Source organism: Planococcus citri, chromosome 4 (genome assembly GCF_950023065.1).
Source record: "Planococcus citri chromosome 4, ihPlaCitr1.1, whole genome shotgun sequence".
NCBI lineage: Eukaryota > Metazoa > Arthropoda > Insecta > Hemiptera > Pseudococcidae > Planococcus > Planococcus citri.
The window spans coordinates 58,201,490-58,227,802 of record NC_088680.1 but is presented as its reverse complement, the minus strand read 5'-3'; the positions used below and the strand labels follow the sequence as shown (position 1 = coordinate 58,227,802).

Sequence of the window (26,313 nt, the reverse complement as noted above, 5' to 3'; positions counted from 1 at the left end):
CATAGCCGAAGCCCGAGTATACTCGAGTGTACTTCTAAACGGTCCGCGCGCACAGGAATGCAGTTCTCCCCACCCGAAATAGTTGTAGTCGGCTATGCTAAGCCTCCGAGTGCGCGCACAAGGCGCAACACAGTAGCTAAAATGCGGTATTGAACCTGTTGGATGAGAATTTTTTTATTTCTATTATGTTTCATATGCTCATGTTTACTTTTAAGTATTATTTCCGTTGTGATTTCAATTCGCGCTCGTTGCCGTGTGTATTATTTTGTGTTAATTAATCGTAAAATCGCCATAGTTCGGTGGTTGGAAATATCGAAATCAGTGCAGTTTACGTGCCGCAATAATATACCCGAAGTGCTCGATATATTTTCGTTCGCGTTGGGTGTTTTTTTTTGCTGTGATTGTTTTACAAAAGTTGAGTGTTTTTACGCGTGTGGTTTTCAATCAAGACTGTGATAAATCTGCCGGAGAGTTCAGCGATCTTCGGAAGTGAGTATTTTTTATCAAATTACCAAGTTGTATGCGATGGAAAACGTGGCTAAATTGACTGGAGAAAGCATCCGGCCGTTTTAACTAGAATTGATAACCGTGCTTAATGATTTCAATTGAAAATAATCGTTTAATTAGCGTTTATTTTCGTTACACTGTAAGAAGTCTTCGTTGGCGAAATTACAATTGAAATCATCGTGTATTCGTAGAACCAAACCATGGTTGATCTAGTTCGTTTCCTCGTATTTCAATTATCGACGATATCGTACATTAGCATTTTATAATCCACCTTCGCGAGTTGAATGTATTCTGCGTGTATTAATAACCCATAAACAACGGTTTAATTACTCGCAATGGTCTATAAAATCGATAGAAAATTACTCGAATACCATACTATTTTGTCAAAGTTGCATTTTCATCGACTTCGTTCGACTTGCAATTGGAATTGGAGGTCGAGTTTGGACAGTTTCCTTGAAAAATGTCTCCGGTTTAGCTACCTACCTACATTCATTCGCAGCAGTTGAAGCTTTACGTGCTCGATAATTAGTTAATTGAAAGAGTTGTTTTAAAGATTAGAGAAATTCTGCCAGTCATGATTATAATAATAATATTCTTGATAAGTAAATCGAACATCAAACAAGACGAGAGACATCAGATATGAGTTTAGTGAGTCGTTGGATTTTTGTCATACTTGTTACTTGTTCCTGATTGGTTGGAATTATTTTACACGTGATTATCGGCGTGTTTGTTGAACTATGCAGGGGGTGGTAACATTTTTGTAGATTTTGATTATTATTTTTGCTGCAATTGATCTCTCTAGAGGGTGTTTAGAAAAGGATGCAGTCATTTCCAGAATGTATTGGCTTTTCATTCTGCAGCGTATCTTATATGGTTTGTCGAGTAATTTGTTTTTGTGCATCGAAGTATGTGGATATAGAGCTTCCTGGTTGTTGTTCCTGGCACCATCAAGCCTTTGGACATTCCATTCTCCTGTTTGGGACCGAATTCTAGTTATAAAAAGGAAGCTTTTGGCCTTTTGATCAAATAATTTTGATTCCAAGAAAGAATTGGAATTGTGTTTAATGATATGGGTCAATAAACAGAAACATTTCACTATTACTTGCTTTCATTTTGATATCACCTATCGATTATTTCTCCATCCATGAAAAAAATTCAAAGAAATTTCGGTTTCAGTTGGTTAAAAGTTCAGAATCATTGATACACTAAGGTGAACGCAATGTTTCCTCTTCTCGAGCATTCGTCCATAAAAATTATGTTAGCTTCGCTTTGCTTCTATGTGTGAACACGTTGATTTTTCTTCTACTCCATTAGCCCCAGGAAAGCTGCATTCTGATTTCAGATTTTTGAGTAAAATCGTCGTGTTTTTGTTCAGTGCATTAACCTCGTGGTAATTTTCAAGAGTCTCCACTACATTGCTCCTTCTGTTTTCGATTAAATATGTGAACACACCTGTTTATGTATAGCTACATTCGAAAGATACTGTTTACAGAACTCTGTCAACTCACACTCTGATTTGATTTGCAAGTCGCAAACACGTAGAAGTAATCACGTGCTAATTGAATAATCGAATTATGCTGAAAATAGTATGTTTGATTTTTCTAAAATTACACGACGAGTATAGTCGTCGAGTACACATTCTGTACATATGTTTGAAGTACAAATAAGTCGACTCGTCCAAATATTTCAAGTACGTTGAGGTATTTATCTGTTAGCAACATTAGCTTCAGTCTTCACTTCTTCAGTTCAAATATAGTAAACTGTGCGAAAATTTAAACATCGAAGTCGAATTGGTTGTAAAGAATTTCTCGAAGGAATGCGAGATTTAGCTAAATTGTTAATATTTTTTGGTGAAAAAATGTAGGTGCCCATATGTATTTTTATGCATACACGTATAAATACGATAAATAATTCATACACGTAAGGAAATGTATTTATGTTAATCGTATTTCATTTCCGTAATAAAATGAGGAATGTACACTTACAAAAGCATTAATGTTCTTGTTTTGACCTAGTTTATAATCGCATATTAGACTAGTTCGCAGATGCAATTTTAATAAGAAATAAATGACAAACTGGCATTATGTCACACGTTATAGGTTCATGTGTGTCGGTGTGTGTGATTAGAGTTCGATTGATTTGCATTTCATTGATTGGAGTTAATTTTGGGGTAGATTTTGAAACGTTTCCCGAGCTGAGTTGATACGTTAGAATGATGAGGTGAAAATTTTAACGAATTGCAACTAATGGTGAGAAAATCTTCTCGATATTTCTAGGATTGGTTGAAAATGAACACGTCAAGTACATATTTACTATCGAGAATTGACAGGGTATTTTTTTAATGGCGGGAAGGAGATGAAGAGATGATAGTTTGAAAAATAATCTCAAATTTTGACAATGTTTACTGAAGGAGAACTAGGAGAAGGAGAAGAGAAAATTTAGGAAATCTTCTGAAGGCTCTAATGAAAATCAACATCCGGATTTTTATGGCCGCAGGTCTATAGAGAGAGATGAGGAAAATTGTGCTATTCCTTTTGATTTGCAGGAAGGAAGGAAGGAAGAAAAGAGAATGAAATGAAGAGATTTGTGGATCACAATTTCCATAAAGTATTGCTTTTTTGCTATAAATTTCGAGAAATTCTTTCATTTTTGGCAATGCCAGAGATTCCCAGAAAAGTCCCTATTTTTATCTTAATTGCCGAGAAAATCTCCTTTTTGGTGAAAATTATCAAGAAGAACTCATTACTTTTTTTAGTCTAAATTTCTTGCAAAGTTCTTTTTTTTGGGGTTACCAAAATCGTCAAAAAAATCCATTTTTTTTACTGAAATTGTCTAAAAAGCCCGATTTTTAACTGCGATTGACAGAAGAGTCCAGTTTTTTTCTGAAGTTGTCAAAAAATTCAGGGTTTTGTTAATTTTGTCAAAAAATCCATTTTTTTGCCAAGTTTGTCAAAAAATTCATTTCAAAAATAATCATGAAAGTCTTGCTTTTTTGTCCGGAACCAAAATATTCAAAAAATCCTAATTCGTGTCTCAATAATTGCTAAAAAAAAGTCATTTTTTTGCCATTAAGTTCGTCTAAAAAGTTCTGTTTTCTCTAAAATTGTCTGAAAATTCTGATTTTTTTGCCAAAATTATCAGAACAGTTTGATTTTTCCCTAAATTTAAAAAGTTTGGGTGTTTGCCAAGATGTCCGGAAGCACTGTTTCTTGCCATAATTGTCTGAAAAGACCTGTTTTTTTTGGGCAAAATGTTGAAAAAAGTCATGGTTTTTCTCAAGATTGTCATGAAGTCCTGCGTATTGCAAAAATGGTCATGAAAGTCTTGTTTTTTTTTCGAAGCAGAAATATTCGAAAAGTTCTAAATTGATGTCTCGATTGCCAAAAAAAAGTCATGTTTTTTCCAAGACAGTCAAAAAATCTGAAATTGTCTAAAAAATCCTGTTTATTGCCAAAATTGGCAAAAATCTTGTTTTTTACCAAAATTATCTGAACGAAAAATTCTATTCTTTTACCAAAGTTGCAAAAAAGTCTCTTTTTTTGCATAAATTATCAAGAGTCACTATTTTTTTGCCGGAATCCCCAAGAACTTTTGTTGTTGTTATTTTTTTTTTGTCAAAATTGCGATTGAAAGTGAAGTCCATTTTTTTCCATTTTCCAATGATACTGTAATTTTTCATTTTTTCAAATTCTTCTTTAAAATTTCATTTTTCCCCAAATTTTCTGTAAATTGAAAAAAATTTGCTGATCTGTAAAAATGCTGGGCAGGATAAATGTTGACCTTCCTGTGTAAATTTGAAAAATGAAATCTAATGCCTGACATTTTTTACAATTTTCGATTTTTTTTTTATAATGATTCTAATTAATTTTTTGCTTGTTTAGTTGAATTTTTTTATACGACCCTCAATTTTTGGTGAATCATTCATGAACGAATTGATCAATTTTTTGAAAGAACCATTCGCCAACGAATCGATCAATTCTCTAATTTATGAATCAATTCGTTCGCGAATGATTCACAAAAAATGATTCAATTTGTTCGTGAATGATTCACCAAAAATTGAGTAAATGAATCGATTCGTTCGCGAATGATTCATCAAAAATTGAATGAATGAATCGACTCGTTCGCGAACGAGTCACTAATACGAATCAATTCGTTCGCGAATGATTCACAAAATATGATTCAATTTGTTCGCGAATGATTCATCAAAAATTGAGTGAATGAATCGACTCGTTCGCGAATGAGTTACTAATACGAATCAATTCGTTCGCGAATGATTCACAAAAAATGATTCAATTTGTTCGTGAATGATTCACCACAAATTGAGTAAATGAATCGATTCGTTTGCGAATGATTCATCAGAAATTGAGTGAATGAATCGACTCGTTCGCGAACGAGTCACTTATACGAATGGATTCGTTCGCGAATGAATGTTTAAGAAAAAGTGAATCAATTTGTTCGCAAAAGATTTTTATTTTACGATTTATTGTAGGTAATCTATTTTGTTTTCTCATAGGTAAAAATATAGATTTTTTTGAGGTCATTTTTCCTGTATTGACTATTGAGTCAAAAAATGGGGACCAAAAAAACATACGAAAGTGTGTATTTCGGTGCAAAGATGCAAAAGAGTTCGAGTTCAAGAGCCATAACTGAGAATGATCGAAATATGAGTTCTCTTTTTTTGGTGAGGTCGTTGATCGTTTCCTCGGTGCCCACATTTGGAAAAAAAATGGGATATTTATCAAACAAGAATTACCTTAAAAGGAATCGAGTTTAACTGAAAACATATTCACGTATGTGGAAATCACTCGAATAGATTCTCATAACGATTACACAATTTCGTTGACGAAAAATCGTGAAAATCATAAACAACGCAATTTTATGAAAACTTTTACCAATACATCGAGTACGTACTATTTTGATTGCTGTGCCATAAAATGACGTAATTGTTGAAAAATGTATTCGATAAAATATATATTATTAATAGTAGCAGTGTAAGTATGTATACTTAGCACAATTCAAACAAAACAATACCATAGCTAGCGATATAAGTACACTAAGGAAGAAGGTTCAGGTATACGAATATGAATCCACAACCCGAATACCCAGGTTTACCTTTACCTTCCATTTGAATTTCTTCTATTTCTAATCGTATTTAGTAATTTTACGCGTATCAAATTTTATTCAACGTGAAACTAATCGCGACCAAGAGTATCTAGGATTCTTTTGGAATACCACGCGGTGGAGGTATTTACAAGAAAAATTCAACATAAAAATTAAGTTTCCGTATTTTGGTTCGAAAAAATCTGGCAACGATGAGACGAGGGGGTAACCGGTTATGAGAGAGAGACGATGGTATTTCAAACTACCTGGTTTGGCTGATTGCGAGCTGCGCGACGATGATGGTGCCGACTGCGTTAACTCGTCCAATTGGTTTTCCAGTGTAATTTAATTTTTTAATTTAAATCATCTTTTTTTCCCTCTTTCACCATTCTATGTTTAATTTATTGAAATCACTTATTTGGAAATTTATTTATTTTCAATCGTGTCGAAGTTTGTGAGGAAGATCTGAAGATCACCAAAAATGTGTAGAAAAGTGTTCTGGACTTCTGTATTTGTGAATTATCTACCAACACGTTGAAGATGAAGACAAATGGATAGTATTTATGAATGATATTAATAATAAAATGTCATTATCGAGCTGTTCTTCGCATTAATGAAAAACTAGAAGGTCACACATCATATTAGTATAATGAGACTAATGAATCGAATAGATTATGGCTCGATCATGGGTACTCGGATGAGATCGTCTCATTGGTCGCGAGATTTTTTCCAAACTATAGACTCGATGAAAGAATTGGAGAATTTTTTACAAAAATATCTCGGTTCGCGATCGAGTTCAAAGGCAAACAACGTGATCCAGGTGGCCTCTCGCAACTTCATATCTGTATTCTGGCCATCGTATATCGTATCATCAATAACTGTTTTTTCTCTGCAAGTTGATAGAAAAATTTGCATCGCAGACGTTTCGCATTCCATATACGTAACTGTTCAGTGTTCGCCGAATTTTTCAACGAGACATTAATTATTTTTTCAATCTGTCCAAGGTGAGGAACGAGGGGGGAGGGGTGTCATAGCAGCTGAAATTTCTGCATATTTTCGAATGGGTACCTACCTACGTTTTATCGGATTTTTTTTCTTCTTTTGCCAAACCAGTGCAGCGTTATTGGATTTTATGCAAACACATTATGCAGTCTCTGAATGTTCCGATGGTATTGTAACCCATCGCGCGATGATATGAAATGAAACAAAATACACGTTATTGAACATCGGCACTGGCTCTGGATTCTTTCTAGCATGCGCTCGCTCTAACTGGATATCTACAAGTAGTTTTACCAGTCGACTAGACGATTAAAATGTAAATGTAGCCGAAGAAATGAATCGCGCCGGACAGAAATTATTCATAAGGCGATTCGTTTTAATCGCGGTAAAAAATTACTACATTTTAGATATTTTTTGTTGCCTGTAATTAAGCATGTAGTACATTGCACATATGGATGGCCGAGCTCTCAGAACGAGAATATGGGTTATTGATACGTGTGATCGGTTTTATATGTATGTACTTACGTATATGTAGATTGCAGGTATAACTTATAGTCGAACCATCGTCATCGATCGAGTTCTAATTGAAATTATGTGTGGAGATTTGGAATTTTTTTTTTTTTCATCATTCGCGAAAACCCGTTTGTTGAGAAGGTACGTATAACGTGATTAGGTGTGAAATGGGCGATGGTCTCGATGATATGTGAAATCAAGCGAGATTTTTCACTATATTACTGAAATCGCGTGCGTGGTCGAGTATTCGTTTCGTATATGGTTTTATGGGGAATCGGATAAATTAATAAACCTATATGAATCGAATCGGTCGAAAGTATAGATTAATTAGTGGATTCGAAGAACGAGCTAGTGAATCGTATTGGGGGTTGTTGTAAGAGTGGGTGAGGAAATTGGCTTAGATATGCAGGTATACTAAAAAATGATGTGACGTTCCATTTGAATGATTCGTAATTTATCGAAGATTGACATTTTTTAAATCACTCGATTTCATGCTCCCCTTCTCATTTTCTTGGTGTATTTTTTTCACTTGGTTTCTTCATCCTGACTTGTGAATGGAGAATTTGAAAAAATTTGCATGATGATGAGTAGACTTTCTTTGACTCTTTCATTCCTCCTTTTCCCCTTCTTACCATCAGAAGTGATGATTCATCGTTTTTATAGCGTTTTAAAACAATTGGTTGCCCAGAAAAAAGCTGAAAATTGAATAATTGGCAATAGCAAATTGACAAAATTCCATCAACTTTGAAAATTGTCCATATTTTGTGAATTTTTACCTCATTTTCATTGATTTTCATTTTTAAGCAATCTTTCATAAATTTTAGAAAATTTTTACATCATTTTACGCTATTTTTGCGATACTTTATCATTATCAACTTCTTCTTAAAAAATGGAGTTTTTTTTGCCAATTTTATCGATGATGTGATAATTTTAAATAATTTTAATTTCATATGATCGGAAAATGAGTAGTTTCCTCAACAGTTTTGTGGTTGGAAAATATGTCTTTAACGCATCTATCTAAACACGTGCGGAAAGTAGTTACTTTCCTCCCTAGGGAGGAAAGTAACTACTTTCCGCACGTGTTTACATAGATGCGTTAAAGACATATTTTCCAACCACAAAACTGTTGAGGAAACTACTCATTTTCCGATCATATGAAATTAATAGTATATTACGTGACAGGAGCGGAAAGTATGCGATTAACGAGTGCGAAGTTTAAGGAGCGAGGCGAAGCCGAGCGACTTAAATCGCACAAGTTAATTGCGTTACTGTCCAATCCTGTCGCGTATACTATTTTAATTTCATATGAGAGGAAAATAAATGCTAAAATTTAAAAAAATGGCTGATTTCGAATTTGTAAACATGTGCGGAAAACAGTTACTTTCCTCCCTAGGGAGGAAAATAACTGTTTTCCGCACATGTTTTGATAGATGCGTTAAAGACGTATTTTCCAAACACAAAACTGTCTAGGAAACTACTCATTTTCCGATCATGTGAAATTAAAATAGTATACGCGACAGGATTGGACAGTAACGCGATTAACTCGTGCGATTTAAGTCACTCGGCTTCGCCTCGCTCCTTAAACTTCGCACTCGTTAATCGCATACTTTCCGCTCCTGTCACGTAATATACTATTATTCATGTTTTGTGTTAATATATTATTTTACTAATAATCTTATTTTTCGTCACCATCGACGTAGAACCAGTTTTGCCATTGTGATGGTTTATTGATAAAAGTATTTTTTGGATATTTTTTTTTATAAATTTTGATCATTTTTTTGCAGGATTTGAAATTTTTTTATTTTAAGCTGGTTTTTTTGAAGTACATAGTTTTACTGTCTCGCCGTTTTTCTTAGAATTACCGATCATCTTTGAAACGATTGATCATTTCATCTTATGATCGAAATTGAAAATCAAAAATTGATTGATTGATGAAAAAAAAATGAATTGTATTTTTGGTCAGACGAATTTGAAAAGATCAAAAAGTCGAAACCTCGCTTTTTATTGAGAAAAATAAAAATTAAAAACTTACTTTTTATCAATTTTCGTCAAACAAAAACAAAGGTAATACGAAACGATATAAATACAAAATAAATGATCATTTTGAACGATATGATTGTTGAAAGTAAATAATAATCGATTTTTGACCTTCATCAATCGATTTTGAATCATGAAGTGGATTTAATTTTGACCCAAAATCAGTTTCAGCTTCAAAAACCGACTTTCTGATCAAAAATCGGTTATCCGAACTCGAAATCGATTTATTTTGCAACTTATGATCTCGTGTGATCGAACATGTTTGAAATGAACGAAGAAAATATGAAATTAATGAATTATTTTTACCTCAAAAACAGGATACCGGATCAAAAATCGATTCATTTCATCGATCATGTTCAAAATTATAATTTATTTTTGTTTGCTGGCGAAAATTGATGAATTCATTCTTGTTTGTATGTGGAAAAATTGACCAAAATTACTTTTTTAAAAAACGAATTCAGGGTGTCCACAAGCCTGGAAAACCTGGAAAAGTCGGGGAATTTGGTCGGTCTGGAAAAGTCAGAGAATTTCGTAACTTTCACGCAAAATCCCTGGAATTTTGAAAAAATGATCAATTGCAAATTTTGGATAAAGACCTGTGATGAAAAGAAAACACCATTTTTTACTTCTCGAAACACAAATTTTCAAAAGCTTTCGCTCGAGCTTGTTTTCTTTTCTTTTTCAGAGGCAAGATGAAAATTTCTAGATTATAAAAATCAAGTTTTAAAGCCAAAAAAGAAACTCCTCACGAAAAAAACCAATATTGTTTTTATGCATCTCGAAATACAAATTTATAAAAGCTTTCGCCCTCGCTTAGGCCTGTTTTCTTTTTCGAAATCAACTTTTAAAAAAAAATATCATTTAAATTCTAAAATCTTAAAAGCCAAAAAAAACTACTGGTCTTCACATTAAAAAACCTCGTTCTTATGCCTCTCAAAATGCAAATTTTCAGAAGCTTTCGCCCTCGTTTCGCTCGAGCCAGTTCTCTTTTGTTTTTCAAAAGTAACTTCTTTCAAAAAAACAACATTCTGGTATTAAAATTTAAAAAACAAAAAATAAACACCTCGAATTTGAAAAAAACTCGTTTTTAAGCATTTCGAAATGAAAATTTTCAAAAGTTCTCGCCCTTGCTTCACTCGGGTTGATTTGTTTCTCCTTTTCAAATAAACAAATTTCACATTTTGAGGCCTCCAAAAATCCAAAAAAGAAAGAAAAATTTTCATAAGTCATATGAATATTGTATCAGTTGGCCAAACTTGATGCAGGTTGTTTTTTATATCCGAAGAAGTATTCAGTTCGAAGAGAAGCTTATAAAAAAAATTACACCTCCCCCCCCCCAAAAAAAAACTTTTTCAATTCAAGTATGGGGTAAGCATAGAAAATTTTAAAAAATTGGTCAGGAAAACCTGTCAGGGAAAATTATTTCCAGAAATGAGTGGAAACCCTGCGAATTGATACCTATGTTTGATTATAATCGATTTTTGAACGAGAAGTCTGATTTCAAAACTAAAATACGAATAAATCGATTGTTTGGGTTCAATTAATTAATTTTTGATCTGCTGATCCGATCCCCTTTCCCTTCCCTTCCCTTCCCTTCCAAAAAACAAACGTTCAAAGAGGCTGTGAAGTGTGATTTAAGTATTTCGTTATTTTTGAAAGCTTCGTTTTTGAGATTATTTCGAGCTGAACTTGGAATATATTCAGCTTAGAAATTTTGTCATCACAAAAAACCAGATTCTTGAAAAATTTTAGTGCTCTTGAAAATACATGAAAAGGAGCTAATTGTGATGATTTTATCAGTGAGTTTGGGAATCTAGTCGCTAAGAACCAAAAAAAATTTAGGGAATTCCGCCCTTTTGGAAGAGTCATCTTGGCTCTTAATGGAAGGTTGTGCTTGCTAAAATTTTTGAAACTACTAAAATTCGTTCAATTTTTCAGAATTGTCGATTATAAGTTGAAATACTTTGATTTGGGGCCTAAGAGACTTGAAATTTGTAGTCGGAGAAGGAGCATAAAATGTTCCCCAAAATTTTTTCCACATTCTTTGGGCATCGGACAATCATTTTGAGGATAGAAAAGTCAACTCATCAAAAAAGTACTGATTTTTAAAAATTTTGGAACATTTTCAAAGGGTTCCAAAATAATGTTCTGCTGTCTCCAAAATCCAGTTGAGTTATTTCAGCTTTATAGTCACGACAATTTTCAAACAGGCAAATTTTTACATACCCATCTCCTCAAATTGGCTGCCTGAGGTCAAAATATATTCTTTTCTGAGGTTAGATTTTCACGAGTTTTCTGATTTTTGAGTAGGTAGAAGAAGTCAGTGCGACGTCAAAATGTTCGAAATTGGGTTAACCCCTTTCCCTCCTGCTCAATTTCCTTCAAAATCTTGGCATTCTTAGTAATGTATAATTGGAGTATTCACTTCAATTCTTCAATGATCAAAATTTCAAGATGAGCTGTGCTACCCCTCTTGCATCTTTTAGAATCCTAGTCTTGGAAACACGTTGAAAGAGCATTGGATCAATTAATTATTTAATTATTCCAGCACTCTTGACGTTTGAAAGAATTTGGCTCTCCCCCCCCCCCAACACACTATTTTGTGGTAGTTGAAATTGTGAATTTGAACAATCGAGAAAATTTGTAAACTTGGTCTGTAAAATCAGCAGGAAAAAAAACCTGAGAAAATCAAAGTTCATTACCGGATTCTTGAATAATTGAGTGCTTGATCGTTTTTTCGAAATATCTGTGGAACTAGAGTACCTATCGATTGACTTCTATAGTCTCATTTTGGAAACCCTTCGACTCGAGATGAGGAAATTTCTCGCTAATAGAAATATTTGACTATCCTCTTCAGCAGTTTCGCTGGGTTTTCACCCAAGATGTAGGTAATGTAGCTGTGTATGTATGTACTTCTTATTGAATGAAACGATGATTCGCATCGTAAGAAATTTACTATAGGTACAGTCGTTCAGCACCGTCCATGCGGTGACAATAACCTTGGAATATTTTTAAGAACTCGTATCATCAAATGGGTATATAACGACGGTAATCTTCGGTATGTAAATCTGCGGGCAAGTGTTCAGTACGTATTTATAATATGTCCAGAAAAGGAGACGTTCTTCCGGTACCGTGCTAGTAGGTAAAGTTACGCTATACACCACAGATCTCATATGTATATCTATCCTATAAAGCTGCAAGAAAAATAAATACCCCAAAAATACGCGAAAAATACGAAAAAAATTAATTAAAAAATACCCGAAAAATCGGAAAAAAGTCCTGAGCCCGATCTATGGCACCTAGAAAGCTGATTTTTTTTTTAATCGACAGCTTAACGTCTCTAGAATATAGGAAAAATACGTGGGGGCAAAAATTTTGAAATTAAAGGGCCCAAATTTTGAGTTTAAATGGGCTGTTTTTGCCGTTTTTTCGATTATTCTCAAATATATCAAGAACGAAAAAGGCTAGAAGGGTGGTTAATATCTCATTTTAAAGAGCATTAAATCCTGAACATTTCCCTCGATTACATTACCCCTCTGAGGTTTTTAGTTTTTGAGCTATTTTGAATTCAAATTTCGAATTTCAGTTACACAATTTTGAATTAAATTATCTCGAAAACTAAAAACGCTGGATGGGTACTGTCAACGAGGGAAATGTTCGATATTTCATGCTCTGTAAAATGGTGAAAACAGATTAGCAAAAAGTTAATTAGATCGTGTGATTTTGATCGATTTTGATGGCATTTTATAACAAACAACCGTTACAACGATGTGTGTACTTACACACCCACACAAGCATACGCACACACACCAACGTAAATGTACCGGACAACGCATCGCTGTCGTTGTTATTCCAGACAGGATCACGCGACATGCGCGCGCATACAAACCTCCCACTCCTCCAACAACGGAATTCTTAAGTACAATGCGAGGATTATGATTTATGCATATCGCATATCGATGAAGCGTGAAATTCTCAACAGAAACAGATACATAATATTAATATGTATTATTGCTAATAAATGTTATAATGTTAATCCGTCTATCATCAGTACTTTGCTTTCGCGTCTATCATCTATCATTTTAATCAAAGTTCTAATCGAAGCATATACCAGTGTCTCCAGATTTTTTGGATGCGAGGTCGAGGTCGCCATTTCGCCGATCTGAAATCGCCAAAAATCGCCAACGTACCAGTGTCGCCAGATTTTTCGTTAAGCTACCACCAATAATATGTCAATTTTTTTCTGAAATTTTCAGAAAAAATTGTATTTTTTTATTCCTTTTGCAGAAAGTATTTTATAATTTTTTACAAAAAATATTTTTTAAAAAAACAAAATTTAATGAAAAATCCCATTAAAAAAGAAAAGATTGAAGAAATCTCAAATCGCCAAAAATGCGACAAATCGCCAACAGCCTTTTTTGGGCGCTTTTCACGATTTCAAATCGCCAAAAATGCGATAAATCGCCAAATCTGGAGACACTGGCATATACTTGGTAGCAAACCTTTCCTAAGAGTGAGCGAAGGGGGGTTTGGGGGCGCAGCCCCCAAGAGCGAGTTCCGAGGGCGAAGCCCGAGGAACGAGTATGGGGGTTGGGCCGCGAAGCGGCCAGGGGGCGTAGCCCCCTAGTACAGTATATTGCAGACGAGCACGATGAAATACGACTCGAAGAAGTCGAAGAGATGCATATTTCATCGATCGATACCTCGAATGGAATAGATCGTGCCCGAGTTGGTTGTGTATAGGTATATAAATTTGAATATACCCATCCATATCGTGTATCGGTACACGAAAAAAAAAATACCTGAGTACCGTACCCAGCTCCAGCTCAGCTTGCCAGCACCTCCTCCTCGTCCTCATCCTCATACCAGTCGAAATATTCGCGTCTCTCGCGTGTAGCACCATATGGTACATATTGGATAATTTTCTCGTAGTATTCGGTGGCTGCAGGCGCGACGAAAGAATAGAATTGATGGCGATGAATCGTACGATTGAGGAATTCGTGAAAAATTTCCCCATTCACGTGGACCAAGTCACCAGAACGGAAGCGACGACGGCGACGCGGCGGAGTCGATCGCGAATATGTAGCGTGACGCGTCACGTAAAACGTCATCGACTCATCGTGTCACTTTCTCCGTTTTTGTCGCGATTGCGATTATTAAAACGACTAAAAAGAAAAAAAATCGATCGAGTTTTGTTCGCTTCGCGGTGACTGATTCCGGCCAGAGAGACTTTGCGCATTTTCTCGAGAGTACGAAAAGAGGATCAGAGAGTAGGGAAATTCATCGACGAAACTGGTCCAGGATCGCAGATCGCAGGTTGTTGATGGTCGTAAAAAGGTAATTGATTGGTAAATACCGAATACGCGCCATTGGCCCAGCATAATGAGAGAAATATTGCGTAGTTCATCGATCACATAATTAGTCTGTGTGATGGAATTTTTCCACCTTAAAACACACAGGCTCGTGTTCTCGGTACTCGGTGCTCGGTGTACTCGCCTTCATCATCGCCTACTACTACACACACCTAATCCTGCTAATCGCTCGTTCCTCGTACTCGTATACTCGTACATACAATAATAATTCGGTGTATTTGCGCTAATGAAAGTGTAAAAAAAATTTCGCGATTGGTAACACTGTATAAATAGACGCGCCACCTTTGTGGAATGCGGTCGACCTTCTTTCATCTCACTGCCCTTCCTTCCATCTCGCCCTTCCTCATCAATCAACAGGTTTTACCGCTTAGAAAGGTTGAGGATATCGCTCGCAGCGATTGTCACGTTTATTAACAAAGTCAAGCAAAATTGAAATGGTAACATTCTTTTAAACAGTGGGTATTAAAATTGTACGAAATTCTTATCACCATCTTTCTCTACCTCGTATACCTAGGTATCGATGGGTGTCCGCGTTCGTCGTATCCGTTACTCGTCGGCGTGAATTCCATTCAATTTCTGGTTAAATTTTTTCCTTCCATGTATACCTACACCTAGGTGCTTCGTATATGTATATGCTTCGAGAAGAGTGAAAAACTAAGCTATTTTCTCGTCATTGTTTCTCTCGAGAATTTGTACATATATAAGTCTCGAGTTAGTATTAATTCGTCTGTGTTCATTTACGTGTGTTCAGCTCAGTGCACTGCGAAGAGGTGGCTTGGCTATATGATACCTGGAATTACCTAGGTACTAGGTAGATAGAGATACCTTTACCTGTAGGTATATCTCTCTATACCCACCTCTAGCTACGTGTTTACGTACGTTTTTCAAGTGTAATTCACCTACGGAAATAATTGGAGCACATTCGCGGAAAATGATTCACTGACGGACGTTCCATCCGTTCTGTATTATTCGAGATGGTTATCGTTTTTTAAGTAGGTAGGTAATCGAACGTGAAATTCGCCCTGTTGAGGAGGAAAAGACGAGTTTTCATATTCGAACGTGAGCTATACGAGTATGTACGAAAATTTAACATCTTGAGCTCTGCTCTCTTACGTTCTGCGTTAATTTTCTTAAGAATTTGGTGTACTAACTAACTATAGATGGGGAAGTTCTTGGAAAACATTGAGAAAATAGAGGCTCTTGTAGAGGATTTTGGAAATGATGAAGTTGGTTGGTTAAACTGTGAGGAAAGAAGTGGTGACGATGGTACTAAAATGTGTTTTTATTCGGAATCGAGGAGTAATCAGATGTTTAGGGGGTAGCCAGAGGTGTCAAGATGGGGTAAAATAGAATGCTAGAAGCCAGAAATTGATTATTTTTTTGGAAGAACTGCAAGCTAAAAAAAATTTTGGACTTTAGGTAAATCATTTTTATGTGAGAAGTGCTACAGGATATGTTATTTACTTCTTTTAAAACGTAATTTTGAGCGGTTAAAGTTTATTTTCAATCATCGCCACGTGTGGAGCACTTCCTGTAAATTGGAAGTTAAAAGTGCCATAAAACTACTTTCAAAAGCATTGAAATCATTTCAAATTACGAAAAAAATGATTATTAAATTTCAGTAAAATTTGAAAAAATTGGCAAGAGTTTCATAAAATATGGTTAAAACCCTATTTTAAAAGTTTGAAAACATGAAAATATCGGTTTAATTATTGAAAATTACTAAAAACTGATGAAATTGCATCAAAATTTACTCAAAATAACGTAGAACGTTGTTAAAACATGTTAAAATGGCATAAAACAAGCTTTCTTTCAGCTTTTTTGCAAATTTATTTAGTTCAGTTTCTGTTTGAGTTATTTCTCGATTTTCACATTTTACTTTTCTCCTTTTTTCAGTTTCTTCGTTTTTTTTTCCGTTGTGGTTGTGAATTTCTTTCCATTTTCCTTTCAATTCATCTCATTAGAAAAAATTTGAAAAGCCGAAAGCTGAGAGCCAAAAGCTATCAGTTAGAAAGCTTTACGAATTTGGAAAGCCAAAAGCTATAAAGCTAAAGTTTTATAAATTTCTTAGAACAAGGGCGTATTTAGGGGGGGGGGGTGATTTGGGCTACAATCACCCCCCAGGGCCAAAAAATCCTTAGGTTATTATAATTTCCTACGATTTCTTGCATTGAATCACAGGAAAAAAATCATGTTGTTTTACATTTCTAGGGAGATAATTTGCTACAAACTTCAAAATTCATTGAAAATCACATTATCTCCCTAGGTAGTTGCATAATCTATGTACTAATTATTTTTGTTTCTTGAATTATGAATTTCCAATGCTTTTGTTTGCTTTGATTTCTTGAAATTGAAATTCCTGTAAGCAGATTTTTCGTTATTATGTGGGAGAAAAAGTGCTCCTTTTGCTCCAGCTTACTGATCATTATTGGAATTGAATAGGTACTGGGATTTTTCTCCCTCATAACGAAAAATATGTCATCCAACTCAGGGGTAAAAATGATTTTCGACAATTTTGAATTATTTTCCTTGCGAAGCTTGGACAATAAACTTCGAAAATCGTCAAAAATCATTATCGCTCCCTAGTTGAACAAACTACTAATTCAAGTCTGAGGACGTGAGGAGTGTCGAAATCAATTTTACAATCAGAAATGTAGTAGTTTTTACTCTTTGGATTGACAAATTTCCAAAATTTTGCCCTCGCTTTGCTCGTGCTTATCTGAATTTCATTATAAATACATAGGTATAAACAATTTTCTGGATAAATTTCAAAAACCTCACTCTGATCAACACGTTTTTCAAGCTGAAATTTAACATGAAAATGTCTGAAATGTGCCTACTATTGAAATTTGTATACATATGAGCCCGTTGGGAATTTTGTGATTTTTGTCCCCTACTTATGAGTCATTCGTCACCCCCCAGGAGGAAATCCTGGATACGGGCTTGTCGAAGCTTAAAGCTAAACCCAAAAGTTTTATCTTTCAGCTTTTCATTCCTGGAAATTTCATCATAATTTGGCAAAGCTCGTGAGAAATTGTATAGAACATCATTAAAATGTGTTTGAAGGGCAGTATAATCATTTTTTTCAAATTGGAAAACTGCACAAAAAGTTTTAAAACGTGTCAAGAAAGATTTTAATTTTATAGAATTCAAATCATTCAAAACGACCAAAAATTCGTGAAATTTCATTCGAATTTGACTATAGTTCTGACGTCAACTGTCGAATTTTTTACTTGATAAAATTTGGTGAAAACAGGACATTGTTCAAACGTGTTTTGGTGATTAAATTTAAAGTGATACTGAAACACTTCAGAATCGTTAAAATCGTTCAAAATTAACTAAAACTGATGAAATATCTACAAAATTTATCAAAATTCGCATAAACAATCTTGAAAATCTTACATGAAAAAATGTTTAAAAAAGCACTAAATTCATTAAAAATTATCGAAAATTTTTAATCAGTTTTTGGTAATTTTTACTGATATTGTTTAAATGCCAACCATAATAGTTTTTCATGATGTTTTATACAAATTTTGACAAATTTTAATGAGATTTCATCAGCTTTTGGGAACATTGAATGATTTCAATGCTTTTTAGGCTCAATTTTTGTGTCATTTTCTCGATACGATTTTGCCCAATTTTCCTGAAATTTCGTCAGTTTTTGGGCATTTTTAATGATTTTAATTTTAATGCTTTTTTCTGTTTTTATGTATTTTCATTATATTTTCTTTTTTTTGTTGATGCGTCTTAATTCAACTAATCTGTTGATTTCAATGCTTTTCAAGTGCTCTGATATCATTTTTCAATTGTTTTAACAATGATTTGTGCAGTTTTCAACAAATTTCTTCAAATTTTTGTTATGTCATTTTCAATACTTTTTCACCACGTTTTATTTCTATTAATTTTCGCTAACCTTTTTTAAAATTTCCTGAAATTTCAGCAGTTTCTGATAATTTTTAATGATTTTAATGCTTTTTCAGTGTTTTTATGTTATTTTCAACATGTTTTCACAAGATTTGTACACATTTTGTGAAATTTTGACAAATTTTATCAGTTTTGGTTATTTTGGTTTTTATTGCTTTTCAAGAGTTCTAATGTCATTTTTCATTCGTTTTAGCAATATTTTGTCTGCGTTCAACAAATTTCATAAAGTTTTTTTTGAAATTTCATTTTTATCGATTTTAATGCTTTTTTTGGGGCAGTGTTTGACATTTTCAACACAATCTCACAATGTTTGATACCATTTTCGCCGAATTTTACCCTGTTTTTCCCATTAGTTTCTAGTAATTTTCTAACGGTTTTAATGCTTTTTTGGTGTTTTAAATAATTCATTATAATTTGAAAATTATTCTTCATTTTTGGGAGTCATATCCAAAAGAAAATTCAATATTGGGATTCAGCACCCTCAAGAACGATGTAGCAAACAACCGTCACACGACATTTTGAATATTTAGACAATTATTGTACATACGTATATTAAGAGACCTGACGAGTACAGTGTCCATCGTTCATTTTTACTGTAGTGTAATTTTCTTATATTATTCGTAATGTATTCTACGTACTCGTACTTGTGTACTTATTTGCTTTGGACGGATTTATTTTTTTTTCATCTAGATCAGCATATTTTTGAAAAAATGTGACAATAATGAGAATCGATGTTGCCTTAGGTTGTGATGTTGTATGTAAGTACATTATCGTACACGTTCATGTGCTATACGCAGACATATTTTTTATATGTACGTAGGTAGGTAGGTACTAGGTAGGTAAATGGTTATCGACTATCGTCGTTGAAAAAGTCACGTGATGCTGGCATCAGCATTTCTTTGCCCTGTTGGTCGGACACGTTGTTGTTGTCGTCTAGTCGTGCAGACGCGTTTCCGTTTCTCAGATTCCATACCATATACCATGCTGGGTATTTTTCCTTCTTCTTGGTTCTTGGCGTGTACCTCTACAATTTTTTGTTTGAAAAATCCAAATGTTACTTTTTAATCTTGATACGCGGTGTACCTAGACTAGCTCGGAAGGTATATACTTCTGAGAGATACCGTTGACTGTGGCTGGTTGGCTGCAAACGACAAGAAAGAAGCGAGGAAAAGAAATGGTTCATCATCGAGTCGAATTTCCTTATAGATGAGAACGTCGCGTCGGCGATCTCGATCGTGAAATACGAGAGACATAAACGGTGCAATGAAAACCGTTCGTGTTACAAGTTCGCTTTCGTTCGAGTAATTAAATATCAATTATTTATTGGATAATAAAGTACAAATACGATTGTGAAGTTTTTCCATATTGGACGAGTTTACTTTTAATGCGACCAGACGGTTGACCCATTAAACGATAAAGTTCAGACAGACACTATCTGGCTGATAAACAATGTGTCTGGAATGCGTAATTTGTAATTATGAAGAATTTTTATAATTTCACGCTCCGCGCAGCGTGCTGTTGTCTGGATAGATGGACTAGTGACGGACTGATATGGGAAGTGATTTAGATACGTGTTTTATCGCTAAAGTGTTGTAATGTCTTGGAAAAAATTGGAGATAGTTGTACATAGTGATTCGTGACATTTTTTTGAAGTCAGTTGGAAAAAATTGTCCAATTTTTACGAATTTTTTGGTAAATTTTCCAAATTTTTATTTCAATTTTTCACATAATTATGAGCTTTTAAAAATGCAGCACAAAGTCAAATTTCTGGTGCTGAATTTTATTTCCAGTTTTTTCTTGTGAGCTTTTAAAAATTCAAGTCAGGGCCATTTCCATCAAAAATCCAAGTTGATTAAATTGAGGTAGAACGCTTTTGGCTTATATATACTAGCTATTTTCGACCTCTCAAATCGATTGATTGTGGTTTCAATTCGAGCCATTATGGAGCCTTCAGTTAATATTTTTTAGTTTTGGGAAAATTGTCATAGAAATAGCCAAAATGTGATTCCTTGTTAAAAAACTCAGTTTTTGAAGCAATTAAAAATTCAAATCTTTGTAAAAAAAAAGGAAAAATTCAACTTTTTTGAAAAGATTCAATGTTTTAACGAAATAAAAAATTCAATTTTTATGAAAAAATTGATAAATGCAGCGATATAAAAATACCTATTTTCCTCTTCCAAAATCAATAGATAGCCCCTTTTGAACGATTCTGCTTCCTCCTACAATTTTTTTGAATTTTTCAGTTCTTTAAAAAAAGCAACATAGGTAACTTTAGTGGCAGAAACGGATTTTACAAATTCGAGATTGAATTTTATCTCTATTTATAAAAAATTTTTCAATGCTAGGAAATCTAAAAATCCACTGAAGACTCCAAAGTGACTCGAAACCACCGTCAATTGATTTGGAAAGTTGAAAACAGAATATGAACCAAATTTTAGCCTTGTATCCTTAATTTGGCAAAATTCTAAGTTTTTCTTGAAAAATAGATTTTTGAGTTTTCAAAAATTCGCAAAAAATCGATAAATAAAAATGTGGTCCAAAAAAATTCCAAAATTTTTCACTTTTTGACCAAAAACTGCCTCAAAATTTTGCTTTTTTCGTGTAAAAATGAGTTGCCTATTTTTCAGCAATAATAACCTGAAGTTTTTTTCCAAAAATAGTCAAAAATTGTTGCTTTTTACTATAAATTGCCAAAAAATTTCATTTTTTATCAAAAATAGTCGAAACCCCCTTTTTATTTATCAACAATTTGTCAAAATTGCCTTAACAAAATATCTAACAGGTAGTAAAAGTCCAAACGTTCAAATCATTGAAAAAAAAGTTAATTTTTGATGAAATTGGCAACAGTGTTGGAATATCTGACATCAGTTTAGCCGTTTCTTCCTATTTCAATTTTTTTGAAAATTTTCCTGTGAAAAATTTAACTTTGTAACTTCGTTAATTTTTTGTGCGTAGGGGAGGGGGGGTGGAGAGCTTTTTGAAAATTTAATTGAAAAAAGGTAGTGAAAAAGTAGTAATTTTTTCAAAAAAAAATGCCGTTAGATATTACTTACCGTGCATAACGTCCCTTTTTTTTGCCAAAAATTAACGCTTCTTAGTAAAAAATTCCAAAACCGTATCAGTGGAGGGGGAGGGGTGCATAAGGGTCTATCACCTCCCCCCAATCCTCTGAGGCCACGTTTTTCTTAAAGGGGTAGTCCTAAGGAACATTTCTAGCCGTTCTCCTAAAAAAGAAGTGGCCCTAATACTTACAAAATGGCAGTCATTTTGATTGACAGGTCTGCTGAAATCACAGATTTTGCGTTCTAACATAGGACTTGCAAGCAATTTTTTAAACCCTACAAAAGTAGATCGAAAGAGCGGGCAAAAATTCATCACCTGTCGACATTTCAAGCTCTCAAGTGCCTTTTTCAATTTTTGGTGAATTTTTGAAAATCAAATTTGGACCAAAAATGAGGGAAAAAATCAAAATTTTACCAAATTGACCTAGAAAGCTGAAATTTGGGATATACCCTATTTTTAACCTGCCAAATCGACTGGAAACTGTTTCAAACCGTTTTGAGTAGTTCTGGAGCCTCCAGCATATTTTCGAAACTTGAAATTCCCATAAAATTTTATCAAATGGAGTTGAAAAGCCGAAATTTATTCTGCAAACTAATTTCAATACGGTACGAAGTCGACTATAGGTGGATTTATAGTCGTTTTGGAGCCTCCACGACTTTTTGAAAATTCCTGAAGCCTCCAGCAAATTTTTGAAACTTGTATTCTCTTTTTTTGGTAAAAATCGCAAAAAAGTATCACGTCTTTCTTGCCAAGAATTCTCAGTTCAGAAACAGGGTGCTTGTTATCGTAGACAACCATTTCAGAAATGGATAGATTGGAACAAGGAGAGAGGGTGAAATCTAAACAACGTTCTCAAATATTGAGAACCCATTTAGGAGGGAACTCGAAAAAATACTGAACTCAAACCACGAGATTCAAATAAATTTTTATGAACATTCATGTCTAGGTCCATAATCGATCAACCGATTTTTTTTCACAGAAAATTAGAGTAAACGAGTAGATAGGCAAGTAGAAAAAGACAGAAAACCACACAGTCTTCTTATATGCCAAGATTTGACAAATACAATCGCTCCAATGTACGTCTTTTATACTCGTACTTTGGTAAGGCTGTGGAGTACTCGAACATAAGGAAGGTACACGGTATGGAATGGAAAAATTGAACGGAAATCACGGCCAGAATAGGTTTTTAATTGATATTAACACGTTGTTCCGTTTTATACGTGTTTTTGCCCCCTTAACTTTCCTCTTGTTCTTTTACACATTTTCTTAACACCTGTGTACAGGTCGAGGTACGCCCTCGTTAGTTCTTATTCTGCGTGTGTTTTGTATTATGCAAACTCTTTCTCAGTTCTTCTTCTTATATACGTACGATGTGTAAGATGTTAGTTCGTCTTCACGAATAATACTCGTATAATACATGTGTATAGTGGTGTACCTCTACCTGCCTACGCTGTGATGCAATGGCACGCGTACTTCCGTTCGCAGACATGATTACTTTATTATCAACTTTGTTGTTGCGAGCTTTACACCAACATCGAGGGTTTTTTGAACTCGTATATGTCGGAGGAAGTAGTTGAGAAGTTTGTTAATGAACCAAACAAACCAGATTTTTACCTTTCTCGGTGCCATTGTGAATATTGTAGTAGGTATAGGTAAACTAGTTTTCGCGTATACCCGAATCTAATCCTACCTAATTCTCATTACCGAACATTTTCTATATTGGGTTTTGATTCTGACGAATTTAATGAATAATGACGATGGAGGTGCGAAATTTGCGCAGAGTCAAGCCAGGGAAGAAAGCTTGTGGTTTGATGAAAATTAAGGTTCGTTTTGAAACACTGAATTATTATTGGAATGGGTTGAATTACGAAATTTGTGCGAGCATTCCGATACCTCCTGAGCTGAAGAGTTGGCGACATGTACGCGTACTCAACCTTGATAACGAGTATGATTTCACTCACGTAGATTATACCTAGATATAGGTATGGTTTTTAAGTATACCATCATACCTAACCTACCTACCAGTCCCGTAAGCATGCTTGCGTAATGTCATCAGGACACTCTCGCGGATATTTATACCAAAATGAAAATATTATAAGAGTACATAATGTCCTCGAAGTCGATGCTTTGACGTAGAGTAGATTACATGGAAGTATGTCTTTATTATATTATTAGCATGGTGTACTAATAATAGGTTATACGTTTCGTTTGTTTGGCAGGATTTTCAAGACGACCAATTTTCAAACGGATCCAAGATGTAAATGATAAGACGTCAGAAGAACAATAAGGCGACAATGCAGCATGCGACATAGCACTGTTAGTGCCCCTATCGAATCTTGCAATGTATCTAGTTTGAGTACCCCTGCGTTACGTTTTTGTGCTGTGCATCTGTTGCACGGTCAAGTTTTGTATTTCGTTGTCGAGGTGAGTTGCACTTATTTTACTTTTTTTCGATAGATAGATGGAGGAAATTGCTTCTATTTGTTCTGAAATGAAATGGAAATTCCCCTAAAACAATGTGGTCAAGAAATGTTGAAGGGAGAGGGAGTTTCATTATTGAAAATAATGTTGAAAAAAGCTTTTAAATTTGAATGTGTTATAGGTTCTCTTGCAAAAAAATTTATGAAAAATGAATTAAAGGGATGAACGAATTGTTTTCTTGCCTCTCCCTTTGTTCAGATTTTAATATCTCTACTAAAATTTTATCTTTTATTCAATTTTCAATACTTTACCTCCTCCCTCTCCCTTCTCTAACTTCTCCAGTGATGTCAAAAATTAATTTTTCCCTACAAAAATTTTTACTTTTGTCAATTTTTATAAGAACCCAAAATTGAGCGAGAGTGTTTCTTTTTGAAAACTTTTCTTTCAATTGCATGAAAGAAACGAAGTCTCTTGGAGAAAAGATGATGAAAAAATACCTCAAAACAAAATCATTGTTTTCGATGAGTTTCAATAAACAAAAAAAAAATTTGAACAAGAAATTGTGGACAGCCCATCTTTTCAGTTTTTCGTTTTGTAATTTCTTTTGCTTATTTTAATTTTTTTTTTAATTGATCGATTGGAGATCTCCATTTAAATGCCATTTAAAAAATTTGTTTCGTGATTTTTTTGAACACCCTGTAAATATGTAATACTAAATTTTTACCCTATTTTCATCATTCTCTAGTGAAAAATGCATCAATTTGAAACCGGATGAAATTGAACAATTTTTAAAATTTTATTGCTTCTACGCGAAAAACGATAATTTTGGGAAACCTTTTCAGATCTCACTACTGCTTTAAAAATGTAAAATAGGTTGAGAAATTTGTTCAAAAATCATCAAAAGTCTTGAAAAACCCCCAACTTTACCCGGCTTTTTTCTCCATAATTGTGAAAAATATCTTTTCAGCCTTTCAGGGCTTATAATTGATTACTTTTCAAGTAAAAAAATTACTAAAATTTCTAAATGTACCCAACTTTTGGAATTAATTTTCAAAAATTCAATTTTTTTCAAATTTTGGCCCTACTTTGCTTTTTTGCCAAAAATAGCAAAAACGTCTCGGTTTCTGTCAAAGTTGTCAAAATGTGTTGTTTTTTTCCAAAAATTTCTGAAAATTGTCTCTTTTGCAAGAAATTTTAAACGCTGTTTTTTCTCAAAAATTACCTCAAAGTCATGGTTTGTTATCAAAATTTTCCAAATAACCTTGACTTTTTTGCCAAAGTTGTCAACGTCTTTTTTTAAAAATTATTTATTAAGGACAAAAAATGCAAAAAAAGGATTTTTTTTCTTATAATTTTCAAAATTTTTTGTTTTTTTGCCGAAAATTGCCATAAAAGTCTCATTTCATTACTAAAAATTATTAAAATTGTCGCTTTAAAATTTTCGGTTTTTTTTGCCAAAAGTTAACAAAAAAGCTCTGTCGTTGGCTAAAATTGTGTAAATTTTTCACTCTTCAGTCTTCTGACAAGAATTGTGAAAAACTTTTTTTGCATTTTTCTAAAGAAATTTTCGACTTTTTTGTGATTTTTCCTCAGCATTAAAATTTTTTGGTTTTGTATTCTAATTTTTTTTTTTGATTAGTTTTGCTTACATTAAAACTTTTTTTGGTTGCTTAAATTACTTGGTTTTTGAGTTGGGGGGGGGGGGGGTGAGGAGGAGAATTGAATAAGAGTCCAGCCTTTTGTTTTATTTTTCTATCTAATTTTAAAACTAGGTATTCGTTTTTTCTTTTTTTTTCAGAATTTTGATTGTTCTTGAGGTTTAAAGAATTGAATTAGGTAATACAGAACATGAGAAATTCTTTGAACTTGAACGAAACTTCCTCCCTCCCCTCCTTCTATCTCTTCAAATGATATCGAAATTTTTGAGAGAAAAAAAAATGTTACTCAAAGTTCGGATTTTTAGGCATTTTGTAAGGTCTCAAAATGTGTTAAAAAATTCATTATTGTACATAGGTTTTTTTTTCACTGGTTTCCAGAATTTTTCCAAAATTTTGCTTCTTATTTGCGTCATTTGAACTGGATACTGGAAACTTGTTTTCTGCCTTTTTAAAATAATATTTTTTCATCCGGCAAAATTTGAGATTGATTTTTATTGCAAGAGAAGAGATAGCTCAAAAAAGAGGAAAATTTTGATTTCTTTCAAATTTTGAGATCTACAGACTCCTAGGACAATCGAAATGTCTGTAAGGGTTTCCCAAAATGATTTTTTATTTTGAAAAACATTTATTTTCAAATTGCATAAATCACTTACTCAATTTAATTCGTATCTTGAGAAAGATGTACTTTATGTATGGTTGACGTCATCTGAATATTGAAA

The 26,313-nt window shown here is 33.8% G+C and overlaps 1 protein-coding gene across 2 annotated transcripts in view; it reads left to right on the top strand.

Moving 5' to 3' along the window:
• Window positions 1-26,313, top strand: part of ex (expanded) — a 48,911-nt gene continuing 22,598 nt past the window's right edge. Inside the window, exons 1-2 of one of the 2 annotated variants that reach the window (XM_065359740.1) lie at window positions 1-489; window positions 23,735-23,939. In XM_065359740.1, coding sequence (XP_065215812.1) covers window positions 23,817-23,939 — 123 coding nt within the window. In that variant the 5' untranslated portion in view covers window positions 1-489; window positions 23,735-23,816. The remainder of the gene's footprint in view (window positions 490-23,734; window positions 23,940-26,313) is intronic. The other variant, XM_065359739.1, reaches the window with a different exon arrangement.